General features: G+C 42.1%; 1 protein-coding gene across 2 annotated transcripts in view; it reads left to right on the forward strand.

Moving 5' to 3' along the window:
- Positions 1-19,531, forward strand: part of LTBP1 (latent transforming growth factor beta binding protein 1) — a gene marked incomplete at its 5' end in the record, with an annotated part of 370,057 nt that overhangs the window by 154,689 nt on the left and 195,837 nt on the right. For both annotated transcript variants that reach the window (XM_080931548.1, XM_080931549.1), the window contains one exon: positions 17,720-17,887. In XM_080931548.1, the coding sequence (XP_080787674.1) occupies positions 17,720-17,887 (168 nt within the window). The remainder of the gene's footprint in view (positions 1-17,719; positions 17,888-19,531) is intronic.

Genomic DNA, 19,531 nt, shown 5'->3' on the forward strand with positions numbered 1-19,531 from the left:
AAGTGCTCTTCCATGGAGTGGCATCCCTAGCCCTTGGCTTTTTAAATGTGGTTTCTTGTATAACACAGGATACCCTTAAACTCAGAATCCTCCTGTCTCAGTCTCCTCTAAGCTTAGATTACAGGCATAACCAGCCATGCCCAGCTATATACCATCTCTAAATTATTATGTATCAGGATTATATTTCTGAGATTTGACTTCTGCCCTGTTTGATTCCTTTCCTAATAGACAGGTGCTACCTGGTTATGTTGAGTTAATTTCTGTGGTAGGCAAAATCACAGTGTGTATTTGTGTGTGTGTGTGTGTGTGTGTGTGTGTGTGTGTGTGTGTGAGAGAGAGAGAGAGAGAGAGAGAGAGAGAGAGAGAGAGAGAGAGAGAGAGAGAGAAAGTATATCAAGTAAATGTGTGTGTATTTTTAAAATAATTTTTAGTTTCTTAGGTTATTCATACAAACAGTCATTAAAAACTTCTTGTAGGCTTAGTGTACTTTACAATTTTGGTTTTTCAAGGTTTTCAGTGTGTGTGTGTTGCCCATTTAAGCGTACACTCTCAAGGCAGTAGCACACATAGGCAAACACATCCATGTGCGTTACATGTTTGAATGCAGGAGTTCACATGTCACTGTGCATATATCAGTGTCAGTCACTGCCTTCTTCTTTGATTTCTGCTGCAAGCTTCTCTGGAAGCTTGGACACTTGAGCTTGATATCCAGTTTATATGTGTGTTCCAGGGATTCAAACTCAGGCTCTCATGCTGCTAGCACAAGGCAAACTCTTTTATCCCCTGGGCTACATCCTCAGCCCCCATTCCTAGTTTTTGCTCACATGAAACATTCAAAGTAGGATTGCTTTTGTGAGAAACATTTTAGTTACGTATCAATTTTCAAAGCCTATAAACAGATTTGGAAAGCTTTGTTGGATAGAAAGCAGGATCTATGGAGCAGGTGAGAGAGTCTTGTTGGGTTTGTACACCAGCCTCCAGGCATCTTGTGTGGGATTGAGTGCTCTTCCCTAATGAGTCTAGAAACACACCAACTGACAGCTGGGATGCTGTTTAATGACCAAGCTAATGGTTACAGGTGCATCCAAGGACTGCAGCAGCTTCATGGGAATCCTGCAGAAATCAGAGTGCTTCCTCCCACACTTACATTCCAAGGAGTAGCCTGCACAGAGAGCCTACTTTACTTTAGAGAATAACCCTCCTCCCAAACAAAACATTTTCATTTTTTCCTTTATTCGTCAATTAAAAAATATTATTCCTTGTGGTTCACTTAGAGAAAAGGAACTGGTCTAAATCTGGGCCTACATGTTGGTTTTCCTCCTCCTTAGCTCACAAGATATGTAGTAAGACAGAGCCATCGAGGTGGGCTTTGGTTTGTTTGGATGGGGAGGAAAAGGGTGAGCATATTCTGTGAAGAATGATTCTCTCACCTGCTTCACCCCCTCCCTGCATTTTATCAGTCACAGTATGAATAATAAAGGTAGATGACATTATTTATTTAGAATTATCCTTTTTCTCTCTTCTCTTGTCACCTCTATTGTGGAATGAATGGTCTTTCCCGAGCATCTCTTTCATTTGGGCTTGAGCATGAAGTGGGCAGAGTGAGTGTGGCTCCTACTGGTGGCTGTAAGTGACCTCACCTGTTCCCTTCCTCCTTTCTGGAGCCTGGACCTCCTTGGAATCTGTTCTTTCTGTGTGTCCTTCTGCCTCTATCTCTGTCTCTCTTTGCCTCTCTGTGTTTCTGACTCTCTCTGTGTCTCCTCAGATCACCATGCCAGTAAGACAGAAGAAAGACTGTTGGGAACAATTAGACAAATCAGTTGTTTGTCTCAGCCAGGCACACAATCTGGTTGCAGTTAGACGGGATGCATGTAGGTAGAAAAATACCACCTATCGAAAAATCGATAGCCCCACCTTCTGGGCACAGTGCACTGGAAAACACATAGACGTTTGACCCAAGGGAAACCAGTGTGGGGCTGGCCAGATGTCTGTCAGAGCCTTCCCAGGCAAGGGTGATGTTCACTCAACCAGATTCAACAGAAGGCCTGTTAAGGGATTTGTAATGGATACTAGCTGAGAGGGAAGTATATTAACCAAGGAAAGCTGGAGCAGCCACAGGGAAATTTTCTGCCACATGAATCCTGGGTGCAAGAACACAGTTCAGAGTTGTTACTAAGGCCTGGGGGTAGAGCAGCATGTGATGGGCACCCAAATATATTGTTTCTCACTCTCAGTAAGAGACATTTCCTGAACCAAATCCTGGTGCCTATGATGTCTGGCTTGTGGGCTGGGTGTGTGCATTCTCTAGAGATGCTCATTGTCCTCACAGCTCTACGCAGCTTCAGTTAACACCCTCTCACCTCATAATGTACACTCTCCTCACTATAGACAGAAAGACCCCAGCTACAGACGAGTCTATTTCTACTGTGCTCCCTAACAGCTGCGTGTCCTGACTTTCGGGTGCCCTAACATGATCGTCTCCTAGGGAGGGAACAGCTGCCCTGCTTCTTTGCTTCATGACCTTTATAGCTCTTTCTCTTGTCCACACCCCTCCCTCCTAGGAAGGCATGACTGGATAAATAGGAAGAGGGGAAGGGTGGGTGAGATTCAAAATTCCCTAATACCCTTGGACATTTTAGAGAATTGTCTTTCCTGGCCTGAGCTCAGCAGGGCCCGATTTATGAATGAGTGTCCATCTGGATTGTTTTTAAAGATTAAATTAGGATTTCAGGGGACAATTTTATATAGCATATATATTATATATATTATATGATATATAATATTTGCATCTCAGCCTCCTTCTTGTCTCCATCTCACTCCCATCATCTCTCTCTCCTCCCTAGGGTCCCTTTCCCACACTGATGTCCTTTTGCTTTGTTTTATGACCCACTGATTTTAAGTATGGATATCTGTGTGGCCTCAGACACCCCTGGATGGTCCCATATGGATTTTCTTACAGAAGCATTTTCAGTTAGGGCTTGAAGATTCTTGCTCACTTCAGATGGAGACTGTCCAGTTGACATTGGTCCAGTGAGTGTGGCTTGGGGAACCTTTTCAGGAAGTCTTCCTGCAACCCCATCATGACTATTTATCCATCTTTATTGGTCTGGGCTTTCTGGCAACCACAGTGTGCTATTTGTGTAAATACCCACCAGGCATGCCTTGCCATGTCTTGTACTTAGAACTGCCACAGTAGTTAACTCTGTCTAGAGGATTATTTCGAAGACTGTAGCGGAGAAAGTGATTCACGTTTATTGTCAGGGGTCCCAGTTTCTGAGCCACACCTGAGTATATCTGGAAAAAGAAATCCTACAGAAGTTAAGATAAGTTGTAGTTTGGTCTTTAAAGACTGTATAGTTAGAGAAATGAGAGACTTTCTCTCATTGTTTTTTGGCACCTTCTGTGTGTTAACAGCTGTACTAAGGTCCGTGTGTGTGCTCATCACAGCACACTTACAAACCTTCGTGCCTATGTTTTCCACTGGTCACTATCACTTTCAATTTATAAATAATGATAATGATAATGATAATAATATTCAAGACAGGTTTCTCTGTGTAGCCCTGGATGCCTGGAACTCACTCTATAGACCAGGCTGGCCTGGAATTCAGAGATTTGCCTAGCTTTGTCTCCCAAATGCTGCAAATAAAGGCATGCACAACTGCACCTAGCTAATTCTAATTTTATCTTTAAATTGGCAAAGTAAGTATTAGATATCATTATGCAATTTTCAAATAAAAAGTTTCATTATATTTTTCCCTTCCCATTGACCTCAGTAACCCAGCTCCTAACCTCTCTCCCAGCCTTTCTTTCCACCTTTACAATATATGTGTCTTATTGTCTACCCCATCTTCTTCAAAACCTTTTATCACCTTTTCATCTCCTTTCTATTTTTTAGGGGAAACACACACACACACACACACACACACACACACACACACACACACAGTGGGACTTATATATGAGAAAAAGAATCTTTCTTTCTGTGTTTGGTTTACTACGTTCAATATAATGCTTCCTAGATTTACCTATTTTTCTGAGAATTTTACAGTTGTTTTGTGGCTGAGTAAAATTTTATTGCATTTAGGTACCACATCTTCATTGTCCATTCATCTGTTGATGAGCATACAGGCTGGTTCCAAGTTCCTTGCTATTGTGAGTGGAGCCGTAAAGAACAGGGCTGTCTCTGTGGTAGGATGTAGAGTCACTTGGGCATATGCCCAGGAATGATATGGGCATCAGTATGAGCAGTCCTCTGTCCCACATTCTAGCCATTTATTGTCCAGTTTCTTGGTGCCAGCCATTCTGCCTGGGAGGATATGGGTGTATGGAGATAGTCTTAATTGAACTTTCCTGATGGCTAGGGATATTGAACACATTAAGAACACACAGTGGATGTTCGTGTCTCACCTTTTGACGATTATCTACTTGTTAGCTCATCTGTTGAATTACAAGATTTTCTTTTTTAATTCTGGGTATTGGCTCCTTGTTTCAAGAATAGCTGGCAAAGATTTCCTTCCATTTTTTTTTTAGGCATCCATGTGATCTCTTAGTGCAAACAAGAGAGTCACTCAAAACAAGCTGTATGAGGTCACTGCTGGTGGGACATAGTATGTTGGTTTCAGGAAACTTAGTTTTAAAATAATACATTCTAAAAATAACAGAATCTATAGAATAATAAACACATGAAGCATTAACAGAGGAGTTTCTATTCATTATCACATATATTTTTAAAATCGACTTTATTTGTTGTTTTGTGTGTGTGTGTGTGTGTGTGTGTGTGTGTGTGTGTGTGAACTCGAGCAAGCGTACATTTATGTGTCTGGGTGTGCTCAAGCTGTTGCATGTGTGAAGTGACTAGAGAGCAACTTTGGAAGTCAGGTTTTGTTGTTGTTGTTATTTTTGTTATTTTTGTTATTTTTTTTTTTTGTTTTCTATACAATGTAGGTCCTGGGTATCAAACTCAGATTCGTAGGCTTGACTGCAGCACCATTACTGTTGCAGACCTTATAATTTGTATGATTTTCTTTGCCAATGGCTGCACAAACACATGAGTACGTCATCATTATCACATATCTGAGTAGAGTGTTGCACCAGCATCTTAATGATGTCACTAAGCAATAGGGGTTTGTTAGTTGCATTATAATCTACAATGAAACCACTAATTAATATGTGATGTGTCACCAGCTCAAGTATTAGTACATTATCTTGACCATTTAAAATGTTATTCATAGAAGTTCGACAGAAAACACGAATATGAGTTAAAATGGTCAAAACAGATCTGTAGTTCTAAAAAGTATGATTTCACTACTTTGTGTGAGTTAGTTTTTGGTGACTGGGTAGTCAAAATTCAATGACATTTTGAGAATTTGTGAATTTTGTGAGCTGTAGGGATTTTTATGTTCTTACCTGAATAGGGAGTTATTGTTAGCAGCATTCAGAGTCACAGAAATAATTCAAACATGAAAGAAGATTTTGCTGACCCACAATCCCTTTCACCCATTCCATGTAGAACTCGCCGCTCGAAAAAAAAAGTATGGAGTCCTTTTTTTGTTGTTGATATATCTTAAAGTCACTACCGTACTCATCAGAAGAGTGTCTGTTCTGATGAGGCAAAACCAACACACACACACACACACACACACACACACACACACACACACACACACAAACACACACACCAACAAAACCAACCAAAAAGAATTAGCTCCCATCCTGGAAAATGATTTGTAGTTATGTAACATTAATTAATTTATATTGACAATGAATCATTCTTAGAATTATATTTACCGCATGATACTGGAGATGAAATACTGTGATTTTGAAACAGGGGAAGCTTTTCTAATTATAAGACCTATTGAATTTGGCAGTAATCCCTTGAGGGAGTAGTTGGGGCCATGGATAGAATCACTTAAAGGTGAACCAGGGAGAAGTTTGTGTGGAAACAAAATGAAGTGAATTAAAAGCTAGGACTCTCTGGTATTGTGATACTAAATCAATTGTGAGACTTAAAATGTTTGTTTACACAGCATGTTTTCCTTTAAGTTTGGGTCACTTGCAAGAATTGCTTTGGTAATTGCAGTTGTCAAAGTGTTGGTATTCAGCTTTTATAGAGCTTCTGAAAGCAAAGCGCACTTGATTCACAGTGTTGTTTTTGTTCCCCGTGTTTCTTTTTGCTTATAAGAAATAATTAGAGGCCATCAGGGTTTCATTAAGGTGTCTGTTGTTGGCCTGGTAGCACCAGGGACTTAGATGCCAACTAGGATTGCACGAGTGTGCCATTGCACCAAGCTTTATTTTCTGTGTGGGTGCTGGGAGGTACACTTAACACCTCATGCTTCTCAGGCAAGCACTTCATTGATGGAGCCATCTACCCAGCCCCTCTGCTCTGCCTTTTTGACATCCCTTTCCTTTTATGCACAATTTATATTTACAAAGTGTTCTAGTTCATTTTATCCTGTGCATCTATCTGTCTTTGGGGTTATCATCTATTTCCAAGTCAAGTTATGAAGGTAACAGACACTTCAGACCACTCAATTCCTTCAAAGGCTTGCATCACGAGTCTCTGGGTAAGAGCCATCCATCCTTCTGTTTGTTTCCCCCACTTGTCTTCCTCTGAATCCTCAGTTTCTGGTGTCTCGCTCACTGCTCTTCCTTTCCACACCCATCTCTGTCCCTCTGTACCGGTTCTCATCAAGAAGGATAGACATGTAACTGGTGGGGCGTTAGTTATAGATAGGAAAGACTAAGGGAATAAGAGGGCACACTCTTTTTTCCTTTATTTTATTTTATTTTATTTTTGCATTTTGACTGACACAAAAAGAAGGTGTCAAAGTCGAGAGAGGCATCTGCACACCAAAGGGTAAGGAATAAAGAGGACAGGAGTCTCTGCCATTCATTTGGACTTAGGGTGATAAAAGTTGGGAAGGGAAAGAGCATCCAAAACATGGCAGTCAGGGAAAGGAAGACAAAAGTATTTTAGGGGTTGAATTTACATGTGAAGGAAGTGAGGTAATGAAGACTCTGGGGCATTATGGCCTGGCTAATCCTTGACTGTCCATGTAGGTGTGACTGAAGATGAGGGCCAGTGTATAAATAGCTCTTTTTTACTTTAAAGGTGTTTGATTTGGGTCAGAACTATTTGTAACAAGAACTACAGAGGGGATATAGAACCCTGTTTGTCAGAGTGAACACTGGGGGTGAGTTAAGACCTGTGAAGAAAAGAGCCTTCCTTGAGGCTTGTGGGCAAGTCATGGAATTTGTTGCTTGGTAAATGCATAACCCAGTAGCTCTCTGTCTGTTTGGTCAGCCTTTGTCCTCCACAACAATCCCACTGACACTATTTTGGGACTGGTGAGTGACAGAGCAATGGCAAATGTCTCCATTTACTTGCTTTGTGAAAAACAACAAATGTGAAGATAAATAAAACCTAATTCCATTCCAAAATTAAGGGACAGAATGAGTCACACAAGACATATTCAAGCACTGTTTCCTGCAGGCTGACCAGATGGTATGGTTATAGGCAGGTGAGGGATGCTTTCTCTGCTTTTTCTTCTGGACAGCAAAGATGTCATCTTGTGAGCACCACTTCTGCCTCCTCTGTACCCAACGCAATGCCCTGGCGTCTGAAGTGTGTGCTTCAGCTCCTAGCCTGGAATCCATGAGGGAGGTAGAGATTTTTCACATATGAAGAAAATGACATCAATGTTTTTCCCCTTGGGAGACAAGCTAATAAAGTAGCATCCTGAACCAGAATGCCTCTTGCTACCTGCTTGCCCTTCAAAAAGCAAGCAAGCAAGCAAACACACACACACATACACACACACACACACACACACACACACACACACACACACACACACACATCTATGAGTAAACTAACTTTCCCTGAATATCTTCGATCATAATTACCAATTGCTTCCTCAATCCAGCTTGAGAAAATGGGTCTAGTGAATTCCCTTTTCTCTTGTTCTCATCCTTCCTCTCTCTTCTCCCTTGTCCCTTCTCTCTTCTCCCTTCTTCTTCTTTTTCTTCTTCTTCTTCCTCTTCCTCCTCCTCCCCCATTCTTCTTGTTCTCATTCCCTCTCTCTCTTTGCTCTTCTTTTTTTTTGTAATCCCCCTCCTCCTTTTAACAGAATTAAGACCTGTCTTCTTTCAAAGTTATTTTTCTTTAATTCTTGAGTCACGACAATTCATATCTCATTGTCTGTTGTGGGTAGGACACACTGATATGCCCTGGGAGGCATTCAGAATTAGGAGTGGTGTGGGGTCTTCCAGATGTATTCTGGGCAGATGAGTTCTGAAGTAAGTGTCAGGATGAACATAGAACCACTTTCTATGGTCACTGAATGAAACACAGGAAGAAGTTGTATGGCTGTCTCTGTTTCTGCTTAGTGGGGCCTGGATTGGGGATCAGCTAGTGCAGTCATGTCTGCCCCTGAAATACAGTCTAGAATTTCTCCTGAACCTTGCTGGGTGTTCCTTGTCCCTAAACTGAAGGAACATGTCTGGGTCATTGTCTCTCTTCAGGGCCTATAAGGTTAAAAAAACAATTTTACAAAAAAAGCTCAGAGAATAAAAATGTCAAAAAGTCCTTATTGTGTTTTGCTAATTCATTTTATGACAGATGTGTTTTCTTCCCTGAAACACTGGGCCAGCTCCTGCTGGGTGAGCTAACTATTTGTTGGGAAAGAGTCTTCTGACGATAAAATATATTGTATCTTCAGAAATACTGGATTTTATTCCAGAGATGGAAATAGGATTTTCCCCTTATATTTGTAAAGAAGAAAACAATATTAAAAATAAGAAAAATATAAGAAAAACAATGCAAGATCAAAGAAATGCCAAATTCTCAAGGTGTGGTCTTTTTCAATGCATGATATTTAAAAAAAGTTGTATAAGTGTTTAAAAGCTGTACTTTTTAAAAGAGTCCTTCACAGCAGGAGAGGCAGGGGTGATGCAGGGTTAATGACAAGTCCAGGGAAAATCAAAGTTGTCAATTTTTGTTGTTGTTTGTTTTTAATTGTGGTGTATATGTATGTTTATGTGTATTTGGGTATGTGTATGTTCGTGTTCAGGTGCAAGTGTGTGAAGACCTGAGGTTGGTTTTGGGTGTTTTCCTTGATTGTATGTTTTATTTTTTGAGGCAGGGTCTCTCCCTCCATCCGGAGCTTGTAGAATCTGGCTTCTCTAGCTCATTGGTTTGCCTGGAGGATTCCTTGTCTGTCCCTCCCACCTACTGGGGTTACAGGTGCATGGAAATACTCCCCTGAATTTTACTTAGAAACCTAGACCTGAAATACATGGAAATAGGGGATGAAGCCTTGTGTCTTCATGGATTTTCCTTTGGCTAGGCTGTCTCTCTGAGCTTAGAAACCAAAGCGCCTTAGTCTTCTGGGTGAATGTTATTGCTGACTACTTCTCTGAGAGTCATTACATTCGGGCAATGATGTGCTAACAGTAAATGAATCCTTAGTAAGTCAGAAATACTTGAAAACAGAACTCCTTAGAGACCCTAGATTTTGCCTTTGAAATAAAAGGGGTATTCTGTCATGAGAATTTTTTTGCATAATATGTTATGAAATTTTGGTAACAAAAATTGTTTTTCTTTTGAAAATGTGCTGAGAAATTCTATTTCCTGTTACCCAGTTTATTATTTCATTTTGGTTTTATTTAATTTAAAAATGGTTTTACTTTAAAAAAATTAGCTATTTTAGTAATGTTTTAATGAATTAGGGAAAATGTTTTCAATAACTGCAGAATTTGAAGGCCATAATGGCTTCTGTTTTCTCTTTCTCTAACATGCTAGTAATTGAGATACTTCTCTAGAGAAGTGTATACACACACACACACACACACACACACACACACACACACACACATACACACACACACACACACACATATCAAATACATTTTAAAGGTAAATGTTTCATAGGTGTGCCATGTAATTTCCACAGGTAAATATTAATATTTATTAAATTTCATGTCAAGTCCAATTTTTATTCTATTATTGTTTAAGTACTTGGTGTGAGATACTTATTTTTATGGAGTGTATATTCTTATTATACTAATAAAAAGAAACAAAAGAAACTTACATCAAATAGACAATGTAAATACAAAGTACAATTAGGCAATGTGGGGGTGGTATTGCAGTTTTATCTGGGGTTGCAGTGAGGAGCCTTCCTGATAAACTGATGGGAGAAGGCTTGAAGAACATGAGAGAAGTAGCTATGTGTGTCTATAGAGGATGTTCTAACTCAGGAAACACGAATTAAGACTGGGGACAGGAGTGGTAAGTGTTGGAGAAATGGTAGGAAAGTCAGAGTCGAGGTAGGCAGACTGTGGTCTTAGCTCCACGGGTTTTGGTCAGGCCTTTGGCTTACACCTTGGTTGAAGGAGACTCCATGGAAAGGAAGAGAGCCATGCTGTGACTACTCCTGTGAGAGGGTGCACTGGATGCAGTGACGGAGCACTGCAGCAAGACATTACCCAGGACCCGAGGAGACACTGATGCTGAGTCACAGCTAACAGACAGCATTGGCTGCTGTGTTCCTGTCAAACGACAGAAAAAGAGAACACGATTAGAATGAGCTTAGTTCAGGATATGTCAGTTTGACTAGGAACATGCACTGAGCAGAGCATGTAGTTGCTTGCTTTGTATGTATGTGTGTGTGTGTGTGTATCTATACATACATTTATATGTGCACATAGTGCTTCCCATATGATATGAATAAATACATATGTACAAGGTTAAGGTGACATAGTTTTACATGTTACTCCACAGGAATTCATAGATGGTGTTTATATCCATGAAATAGCACAGGATAAAGTCACCTATGAATGATACAAAGGTTGAGTTCTGGGGATGTTCTATGGGCTGAGCAACTTAGAAGTCAATGAGGAATACACATCACAGAATGGGGGGTGTTATAGTGTGTCATATATGGTAGATATTGGAACAAGAGCTACCAGAGGATTTGTTATTGGATTTGACAATGTGGAGTCCACTGGCAACCTTCCTAAAGGTAGGTCTAGTGAAGTGTTGGCAGCAAAGCATGGTTGGTTTCAACAAACTGAAGAAGAAATGGTCAGAGAGTCAGGAGGTTGTGTTTATATGTGAGAGGGCACAGTAATTCCTGGTAACATAGCACTAGGTGATGTAGTTAACATGCATATGTAAGAGAGATCAAAGAGAAAAAGCAGACTGAACCCGAGAAGCACACTGAACATGCCAGACCTGGAGAGCAAAAGAGAGCAAGAGGGATGGGATAGAATGGGGCTGGGGTATGAAAGAGTGAGAGACAGTGAGTGAGTGCAGGGAGAATAGTCCTGTCATAAGGATGAGGAATTGGGGGAGGGGACAGGATGCTAGCATGGACTCAGAACTGGCACCCGTGATACTGAGGGAGCCGGGAGGCTAGCAGGGACTTTGACATGCTGACAGGTACCATGGTAGCCACTTCTCCACTTTGCCAGAGGTAAGAGGATTGTCTCTTTTTGGCATATGGGACCAGTTTCATGAGTTCCTGAGCAACACTGGCTTTTATCCAATTGCCAGAAATCTTGTAGTCCATGTTGAGCTGGACCTAGACTCAGTATTCGACTAAGTCAGTGGTACCGCTGTGTTGGGAAGGAATGGGGTACTCTTTGGATTTGGTAGTTTTGTGTTAAGGAGGCAAGAGAAATGAGACATTGCCTAGAATACAGTGGAATATAATTGTATAAGAACAATATGGCATGATTGCTAATGATGATGGAAGTGTGAGTGTGTGTGTGTGTGTGTGTGTGTGTGTGTGTGTGTGTGTGTGTGTGTGATATTTGAGAAGGCCAGGGTGGACAGCATCTGGTGTCCAGTTGAGGAACTGACTTTGGGTGGGCTAATGTTCTTTATCTGAGAGAAAGGCAGGGGAACTTAGCTAGAGGTGACCTAATGAGTATGTGTCAGTAGATTCTCTCTTCTCAGTGAGAGGGTGAGGTCATCGTGAGAGCATTGTGTTGGTAGAGGCTGCACTTTTCAACTAGGCATTTGGAGGAGCTCTTTTATATTTATATTTTAAAGCAGTATGTATTTGACTCATGGTGTGTGTGTGTGTGTTTGTGTGTGTGTGTGTGTGTGTATGTGAGAGAGAGAGAGAGAGAGAGAGAGAGAGAGAGAGAGAGAGAACTTGCAGAAGGTCACCACCAGGAACCCTCAAACTTATGTTTTTGAGAAAGGATTCTTTAGTGGAGCCATGAGGTTGGCCATTTGCTTAGGCTGGCCAGCCAGTGAGCCCAAGAGAGCCACCTGTCCCCATCACTCCAGCTTTGAGATTACAAGATCAAAGGTGCACGTCCTCTTTCACAGTCTTTTCTCTTTTGAATGTGGGTTCTCAGACCCTTATGTCTCCGTAGAAAGTGCTCCGTCAGCTGAGCCACTCCTCAACCCCTCACTACTGCATTTTGATAAGCAGCATCCTCAGGCCAGACACAGGAATTTATTATTTTGCTGAATATAATTTTCTACTTCTCCCTCTGTTCCTCCATAAGACAGTTTTCATAACTGTGTATAAATAGAAGGAAATTTTTATTTATGTGTGTGCATTCCAGAGAAACACATAACCAGCACGCTGTTCTCTCCAGTGATTATTAAGGGAGAATTTGGAAGGGAGAGAAAGTTCAGCAGTCATTAGAGTTTAGTTGTCTGTGTGGCAAGGAGGACCTGCATAAACTCATAGTAGAAATCTCATAGGATATTCCTTCTTGGAAGATTGTCTAGTTCTGGGCATTAGACCATTAGATAATAAATTTGATGTTAATTCTTCCTTTTCACTTTGTTTGAAGGACATATAACACCCCCTGAACATTCCTTTAATAATCTAGAAGGAATTAAATCTGGAGCTGAATGATAAGGCCCTATTGGGCTCAACAGTATTGGATACTCTTAATATTTGTCCTTCAAGGAATTCTTGACCTTGGGACAAGTGATCGTCTGCAAGTGGGTGCATGACCTGTTGGCTCAGTCCTTTCTAAGTGGGGATGTGTTACCTATGTTGACTGAGCCTGTGTCTCTTAAGATGGGCCTCGGTGATTGGCAGGGTGATGGCATTTCATTTGAGAGGCTGCCTGTGCTCACTGGTTCCTGTTGTTCAAGTTGGATGATGGCTGTCACGCTGGTGCAACATTCTGGGTGAATGCTCAGGGGGACTTATTTGTTCATGACATCTGAAGTGAGGCTTAACCTTGTTATATTTCTTTCACTGGCTGCCTCGGTTTTTGGTCACATCTTGGTCCAATGACTGAAAGATGGCAACTGTACTCTTTGCTAGGCCGACGTCCATTTGTCAGAAACAATATCCATAGTTTTGAACGTTCTCTTTGGGTAGCAGTTGAACAGCTCGAATGAAAAGTTCTTTCCCCCATTTTATTTAAGTATAAGTCTTGGGCAGGTATCAGCTTTACTTCTGTGGCATTTGCCATTCTGAATGTGTGTGGTTTGCTCTGAGCTTGGCGTCACTGCCTCTTTTTGGAGGTATAAGTTCACGCAGGGTCTGGCAGGAGTTGTAGACAGGATGTTGACTCTTGGGTGTCTTTGACTGACTGACTAGGGGGCCCAGCAGAGGTGCTACATGGCTCCAGGCAATCTGTTCTTTTAGCCAAGGCCTTCTAAAATTCAAGGTCTTAAAGTGCTTGCTTAAGATTTCTGGGGCTGATTTACCTACAAGGATCCTTTAAAATTACACTTGTTTTCTCTCAGAGAGAACAAGGGCAAAGCTGTCTGGTGAGCTCCCTGCTAACTCCCTGCTAAGTCCCCGGTCTGCTTCTCAGATTTATTATTTCTCATCAGCTAGGAGATGCTTTCCACCTGGGTCTTCAGCCATTGTTAGCTGTATTCTCTGAATATGAAGCAGGGCCTTAGACAGAAATGACCTCTAGAAACCTGTGAGAACCGGTCCTGTGAGGGGCTCCTTGTCTTATGACAGTTCTGAGTCATTTTACCTATTTAACATGTGCTGGCAACCATATACAAGACACAGGAGTCTCTCAGGAACAGTTGAGTCATGAGAATGTCTCCTATAGCCCACTGGCTTTTGGAGGACAGCTCACAACCATGGTTAGTGACATCAGAGTAGAGTTTGGATGGTGACTGGTATAGGCTTTTACTCCTCACATTTGAGGAAGTTGAAGCTCTCACTGGCAGACCACAGCTTTGTGTATTTGAAAAGCAAAGTCCTTAGGAAGGTAGAAATGGCTTAGAGTACTCACTACTTGTTGAGACCCTGATAGGAATCTGAATAACTGGTCAGTGTCAACTTTTTTTATTTTTATTTTTCTGATACTGATTTTGGACAGTTTGGTGTAGAAACCTCAGACCAATCATTAAGAATTAAATGTATTGTGACAAGACAAAAGGGCCCATTGAGAATACCGGTGTCTATTTTAGGATTAAATTCTAGCCAAAAGCTTATCAAACATAAGGGAAAGTATAAAAAAGCATGTATCTTCTTCTCAGACAACGTGAGTATTGTAAAAATCAGGATTAAGTCATATGAAGCTGTCTTTGCATTTTGAAAATCCAGACTACTCCCTGTATGTATGTATGTATGTATGTATGTATGTATGCATGTATATACAGAGAAATATACGTATTTTAAAACAGTAGGCTGCGAGAATCTTGAGTGCCTCTGGAGTTGCTGCTGTAGCTCTGAGGTGAGGCAGGACTCCTTCGTGGCTGACTGCTCGCTTTCTTCTGGATGTCTCATTTCCTATGAGCAAGCATAATTTAAGGACTGTAAAGCAGCTGTTAGCACCACTAGTGAATGCCACATAGGACAGAATAGTTGGTACAGGGTTTTCATTTCATTATCGTGCCAAAGCCAGAAGAAATACAAGTTTCTATTCTTCTGAAGAGATGATGTTGCCTGTTCACGTATATATCTTTCCCCGGAACGTTGGCCTGTGCTTATGCACACAGAGTGTCCTCAAGATGTTTGTAAGCGTGGTCTGACAACATTGAGCCCAAGCTGACTTGTTTGCACTACTGTTTAAGAGTAAAAATAAATGGGAGGAATTCTGTTCAGCTTCTGCCAGTATGCCATTGCATAGTTTTAAATTTCTAGGATAGATGGCCAGATAATTGGAAATATTCATGTGAGTATTTAAAGTTGAGGACAGCAAACTGTTTCTTTAAATAAAGTTCTACTGGAACACAGCCATGTTCACCATTCGAATGCTGCTTTTAAAACCTCATCTATGTCTGTATCTGTGTGTGAGGGGAGGGGCACTGTAAGGATAAAGGGATATCAGATGCCCTGGAGCTAGAGTTGGAGGTGTTTGTGGGCTGCCGGACACAGCTACTTGGATCCAAACTGCAGCCACCAGGATAGGACAGCACGCGCTGAGCCAACTTCCCAGCCCTCTAAACAGCTTGGTACAGGTGCATTTGGGCTATCCAGCAGAGCCAGGTGGATATGCTAGTGTCCTTCGGCATGCATTTCTAAAATAGTTACTGCCTAGATTGAGCCTTTGCTCTAAGTTCTGATGATCTCGGCTTCCACAGTGCCATTTCTGAAGGATGCCAGAAGCCCCATTTGCAAGTAAAATATCTATTTGTTAAACTAATTCCTTTCTGCCTGCCTGCCTTTCTTCTATCTTTAATTCTTTTTTTTTTTCTTTTCTTAAGATAGGGTCTGGTTATGTAGTCCTAGCTAGCCTGGTACACTGGGTGAAACAAGACGTCCTTGAACTCACAACGATCTTTCAGCCAGTTTCCCCAGTTCTGAGACTACAGGAATGTGTCTTCATACCTGGCTCAAGCACTCTGTCTTCACCTCTAGTGTTCGAACCTCTACGGAGGGAAAAGCTTCCTTGGAAAATCATTTGAAAAGAACATTGGGGCTTTTTTTTTCTTCTGAAAAATTACAGGAAGCAGGCCGACGCAGCTGATGGCTTTAAAGTCCTTTAGCTTCATCTTTGTGATGACCTGGCAGTTTGCTTGGAGCCTTTGAAGGGCTGTCATGTGGAAGAGGCATTGGATTGTGAGACAGGGAGACCTGCGTTCAGACTAAAAGTTGCTTCAAGAACACAGTTTAGAAATCACTCTGTGCCTACTTGGCCAGATAACACCTGGAGGACTATTTGGTTCTTGTAATCCAATCAGTGTATGAGCGATGGCTGTGTGGACAGCCTCTGAAGCCCCGAGACAACTCTGAAGTTGTAATGGCTTCTCTGGTTAAAATTTGGTTTCTTTGCTGAGGTTTGAGCCACACTTTCATTCATTCTGTATTTCCAGAGGCATCCTGGATGATTTTATGAAAATACAATTCTTGTCAGGGGAAAGAAGTCATGGGGCAAGGGGGGTGAGATTGGATAGGCTGACTAGGCACTGGTCCCTTTGGAAGTTCCACGAAGACTGACGAGGTAATGACACTCTTTCTCGGAAGAGTTAAAATTGGCACTGCCACTGTCATCAGCACTACTGATGTGGCTGGGAAAAATCAGGAACCCGAATGAAGGTATCACACACAGAGAAGCCAAAATGGGGTGATCATCTTTTACCACAGAGATGGGGATGGAGATGGAGCTGTGAGGAGCGGATGTCCTGAGCTCCTCTTGCCTCAGTAGAAATGTTATCAAAAGCAGCCATAGATAACGAGTGTGGCTGTGTCCAATAAAACCTGATGGACAGACACCAAGTAGTGGGTCAGTCAGGTTTGGCCTGTGACCTATAGTTGGCTGTTCCCACATGGAGACTTTGGAAGTTATGACTGGCTAGAAAATAGCACTTTCAGGTTTTTCATGTTTTAGAGCAATGGTGAGCCGAGTATAAGGCGTCCCATAAGAACTGAGCCAGGATTCAAGCCACCGTGTATTTTTGGCTCAGTGCCCAACTGTATGATGCGGCGCTACCTCAGCCACCCTGTCAGATGAAAGCACCAGGCTTTCACAAGTACCTTGTGAGTGACAGAAGTCCCTGTTTAGGTGGCCTGTGTACTGGGTGGTGAGAGCTCAGGCCACTCTAACAGAGCTGAACTGCTATCCCCGCCACTGCCCTAACTTTCTGATAAGCAGAGAACAAAATATAGGGTTTAGGAACTCGTATGTACCAATGATGCCCCTGATGTGTGAGAAAGAAATGGGCTCCCACAGCTGCGTCATACATAGGATGTGATCACTTCAGCCCGGAGTGCCAGGAGATTTGAGACAGATGTTTTCAGACATGCCGCATGCCTGAACCATTTCCAGGGGTCGGGCTGCAAATAGTGCCTTAATAAGTGGAGAAAGGGGAAGTATGCAGGGTGAGCACACAGGGGCTCATTCACCACTCACTAGGTGCGGGGCCAACCCTTTAGCATTACATCTGCCTGTCGGGTTGGCTCTTTAATCTGCCTTGCCCTGGATGTTGCTCTTTGTCTGCCCGTGAATAAAGTGCAGCATTGTGGTTAGTAATCCCACTCCAGTGACTCGACTTCAAATGTGGTTTTGGAGTGCATCCCGGAGTTCTGTTTGTTAAGCTTCCTACTCCTGTTTCAGAGACACCACTGGACAGAGAGCAGCGAGCAGAGCAGGCTTCCGTCTGCCTGAAACCTGTCCGGCTGTGGGCTCTCTCTCCCTCTCTGCCTGTTTCTTTTCTTTTTCCTTTTTTTTTTTTTTTTTTTTTTTGGTTGAAAGTTTTTCCAAGGCAAGTTCATGGATACTAAGCTGATATGTTTGTTGTTCTTTTTCTGTCTGCCTCTGCTCCTAGTGAGTAACCACACTGGTCGCATCAAGGTGGTCTTTACTCCGAGCATCTGTAAAGTGACCTGCACCAAGGGCAGCTGTCAGAACAGCTGCCAGAAGGGGAACACCACCACTCTCATTAGTGAGAACGGCCACGCAGCCGACACCCTGACAGCCACGAACTTCCGCGTGGGTGAGTCCCCCTGTGGTCCCTAACTGTCCATGCCTCCAGCAGTTTTATGAGACTGGAACACAGTTATCTTCCCATCCACTTGTCTGTCTCTGAACAGGTTTCTATCTCTGAAGGGGAATACGCTCTAAAGGGAGGAATTTGGCTTCTTGGGGAAATGGCAACTAGAATCTCCTTACAGCTTAGCATCTCCACAGCTGTGTTGGTGACGGGAGGTACAAAACCCGTGAACAGAGTGAGTGTCTCGGCGAGACCCGGATGTCTGTCCCACATTGCTTGGGTTCAGACTTTTATTCCCTTATTAATAAATTGGATTTGCACCAGATTTGACTCCTATAACCTGGAAACCACAAAGGTTTTCCTTCACAAATAATGAAGTGCCTATGCTTTTTTTTTTCTTTCTAAAAACCGTCAAAATTCGAATTTCGGTTTAGGAGGGATGTGGATTTGTTTCTTTGGCCACGGGTCTGCTCTGTATCATGAGGCAGGATTATAGATCGATGTATAAGTTGAATTTGCACAAGAGAGACTAGTGGGTTGCTGTCAGCCCACAAAAACTTTAAATATAAACTAGTAGTTACTGGCTGCATAAATGGGATTTTTCCTCTTCTAAAATTCTGTTTCTTTTCTGCATTTTTGTAAACGGAGAAAGCACTGCGGTCTACTGAGACCTGTCATGGTGCCCTGCCATCATGCAATACAGTATTTTTTTTCAGTCTGACTTTTGGCTTCTTGGGGAAATGGCAACTAGAATCTCCCCCTTACAGCTTAGCATCTCCACAGCTGTGGTGGTGACAGGAGGTACGGAACCCGTGAACAGAGTGAGTGTCTCGGCGAGACCCGGATGTCTCAAAAAAAAGCCTTTTATTATTTTTTGACCAATTATGGCTTGCCATGTGTACTCAAATAATCCAGCACCCGTGTTACTTTCTGAGTTCCTCAGAATAACCGAAATGTCAGACAGATAATAACACTGGCTAGAGCTGGTCTTTTTATGGAATATGGCTGTTTAGTCTTGGGATGTGTGTCTGAGGGGTACAAGAAAGGGATGCTATTTCAAACTGATTTTTATCAGGACAAAATATGAAGGGCAGCCTGGAGCCCTTCCTGGTGCTTTGGTTAGTCTGTTCTCGTATGGAAACTCTAAACGACGCTGGGGCAGTGTTATTGATCAATTGTACTTGGGAAAAACAAGTGTGTGCCCATGAATGTGATTGAACCAGGTATTGCCATATTCCTGGCTAAGACTGGTGTGCTTGGAAAGGTTCGGTGCCAAGTGGCACACAGAAGTGTGCAAGGGTCAGACGGCTGCGCTGCAGGCTTCATTCTGTTGCTGTCCAGAGAGTCCACAGACACGCCACTTAGAATTCGGGGGGACTCAGTTTTTCTCATCCCTAAAGTAAATGGAATTATATGTAGTGACTCCTAAAAGTTACCTTTAAAATATTTCATTGTTAGGTATATTATTTGTTTGTTTTCTTATTTATTTATTTATTTATTTATTTATTTGTCTGTCATAGTGGGGATTCAATGTGGAGTCCTGTGGATGCTAGGCAAATGCTCAACTCTGACTTAAATTCTCAGTCCTCTTTCTTTAAAAATCAGCAGTAAATAGTATTGTTTTCTGGCTTTTTTTTTCTTTTTACT

This window comes from Micromys minutus (assembly GCF_963924665.1).
Source record: "Micromys minutus genome assembly, chromosome: 1".
In the NCBI taxonomy this organism is placed as follows: domain Eukaryota; kingdom Metazoa; phylum Chordata; class Mammalia; order Rodentia; family Muridae; genus Micromys; species Micromys minutus.